Below are 2132 nucleotides of genomic sequence, written 5' to 3' on the forward strand. Positions count from 1 at the left end.
CACCCCACGACAGGCCCCGGTGTGTGATGTTCCCCTTCCTGTGTCCAAGTGTTCTCATTGTTCAATTCCCACCTATGAGTGAGAACATGCGGTGTTTGGCTTTTGGTCCTTGCGATAGTTTGCTGAGAATGATGGTTTCCAGCTTCATCCATGTCCCTACAAAAGACATGAACTCATCCTTTGTTATGTCTGCCTCAGTTTTTTATCTGGAAAACAAAAGAAGTCGTAGTACATATCTCAGAGGACTATTGGGAGGATTAAATGAGTAATACATGTTAAAATATTTAGAATAGTGCCTCGCATGTGGTAAACATTCAATAAATGTTTTCTCTCATTTCTGGTGCTGTTATTGTTGTGGGACCCCTTAAGGAATGGGGTAAATTTTACCTATCAGAAAGTCTGAAAACTCAGGTTTTATTCTGACTTTTCCATTAACCTGCTGTTTGAGTCGTGGAAGCTTTTTAGTGCTCTTTTCTTCATCCATAGAAGTATAAATTTGGTATCTGGATACGAAAAATATATAAACATTACTAACCTTATTAGGTACAAACACCAGTCGGAAGAGTCAGTGCATGGATGTAACAACCCCACAAGAGGTCAGTCTCCGGAATGGAGACTTCATTCATTGTTATAATGCCAGCATCTAAACAGTGCACAGTAGAAGCTCAGTAAACATCTCTTTTGAGTAAATGTCCTCAAGGAATTCTCAAGCTAATGGGGAAGGCAGATGAGTAAACTATTACAGTACACACTGGTGAGTCCCGTGATAAAAGGAAATGCCCTGAATATTCCAAATGTTTCTGCTGCATTTTGGGTTTTTCTGTTTTCTACATTTACCCTCTTCAGCTCTGTTAGAACAAGGCAATAAACTGCGTAATGCCATGGTGATTTCTGCAATGAAATCAAGCCCAGAGACCAGCGTGTTGTTGGATCAAGTTCATCCTCCTATTAATGAAGATTCTCTTAGAGCATCAACACAGTAAGTTACAGGATAGACAGAACCCTAACAGTTCATTTCTTAATAGTTGTTAACCTGTGTTTTTTGTCAAGTTATGGACTGGATAATCTTGGAAACGCTTATCAAATAATTCCTGATGTGGTGGGAAAGAAGCCTACACTAGGAGTTAAGATACTGAAGATCTTATCCTAGCACTGCCACTTGCAGCGTATGTAAATGGGTAAATTCTTTACTCTCTCTGAACTGGTATCCTTGGATGTAAAATGGGGATCTTCTCTCCCTACCTCACAGAAATGAGATGGGATTCTACTGTAGGAAAGAGCTTTGCAAAGTGTAAAGTTTTATTTAAGGCAGTTAAGTCTAAAGTACATTAAATTTTCTGAGTCAGACCAGCTGCATGTACGAAGTGATTATGATTTAGATTTTTTCCATCTGTTAGCCACTCAGTGAGAAAGTATTTTTCCACACCTTAGAAGCAGAGCCTTTTCTAGGAATCAGTTTAAAGACCACATTGAAGATCACCTCCTCCCTTCAACTGAGAATACATTTTGGAGACATGACACAAAAGCTGATACCAGAGCTATACAGCTGCTATTAGGCAGGTAAGCACTATTAACTGGCTTTCTTCCTTTTAAACTTTTCCTCCAATTCATAGTATACAGTGTTATCGGATTTATCTTCCTAAAGTAACATGTCCTTAGACTAACCAAACCCTTCCCTGTTGCTTAAATGATCACTCATTGCCTACTAAATAAAACTCCAAACTTTAGCCCTTTACTTTTGGCTTCACTTACAGAATGATCCCATTCTACCTTACCATTCTTATCTCCCAACTCTTTCCCCAACACCAGTGTTAACATGGTATGATGAAAAGGCATGGATTTTAAACAGATACAAGTGGAAATTCGACGTTCATCTCTAATTAGCTTTGTGGCCTTAAGCAGGTATCTCTGAACTTCAGAGGCATTGGTAAAATTGGAATTATACCTAACCTTGCAAAATTGTTGTAAGTATTAAAAATGATGTACATAAAAGAGTAACACAATGCTTGACACATAATATTTTGAGGGGTGTTTTTTTTGGGTTTTTTTTGTTGTTGTTGTTGTTGAGACAGAGTCTCGCTGTGTCGCCCAGGCTGGAGTGCAGTGGCCAGATCTCAGCTCACTGCAAGCTC

The 2132-nt window shown here is 39.0% G+C and overlaps 1 protein-coding gene across 2 annotated transcripts in view; it reads left to right on the top strand.

Annotated features, from left to right (window-relative positions):
* The window catches only part of C2CD3 (C2 calcium-dependent domain containing 3), a 190128-nt gene that overhangs the window by 45636 nt on the left and 142360 nt on the right, over positions 1-2132 (top strand). For both annotated transcript variants that reach the window (XM_011996184.1, XM_011996185.1), the window contains exons 6-7: positions 847-979; positions 1432-1560. In XM_011996184.1, coding sequence (XP_011851574.1) covers positions 847-979; positions 1432-1560 — 262 coding nt within the window. The remainder of the gene's footprint in view (positions 1-846; positions 980-1431; positions 1561-2132) is intronic.

Source organism: Mandrillus leucophaeus, unplaced genomic scaffold, assembly GCF_000951045.1.
Source record: "Mandrillus leucophaeus isolate KB7577 unplaced genomic scaffold, Mleu.le_1.0 Scaffold504, whole genome shotgun sequence".
Classification (NCBI taxonomy): Eukaryota; Metazoa; Chordata; class Mammalia; order Primates; family Cercopithecidae; genus Mandrillus; species Mandrillus leucophaeus.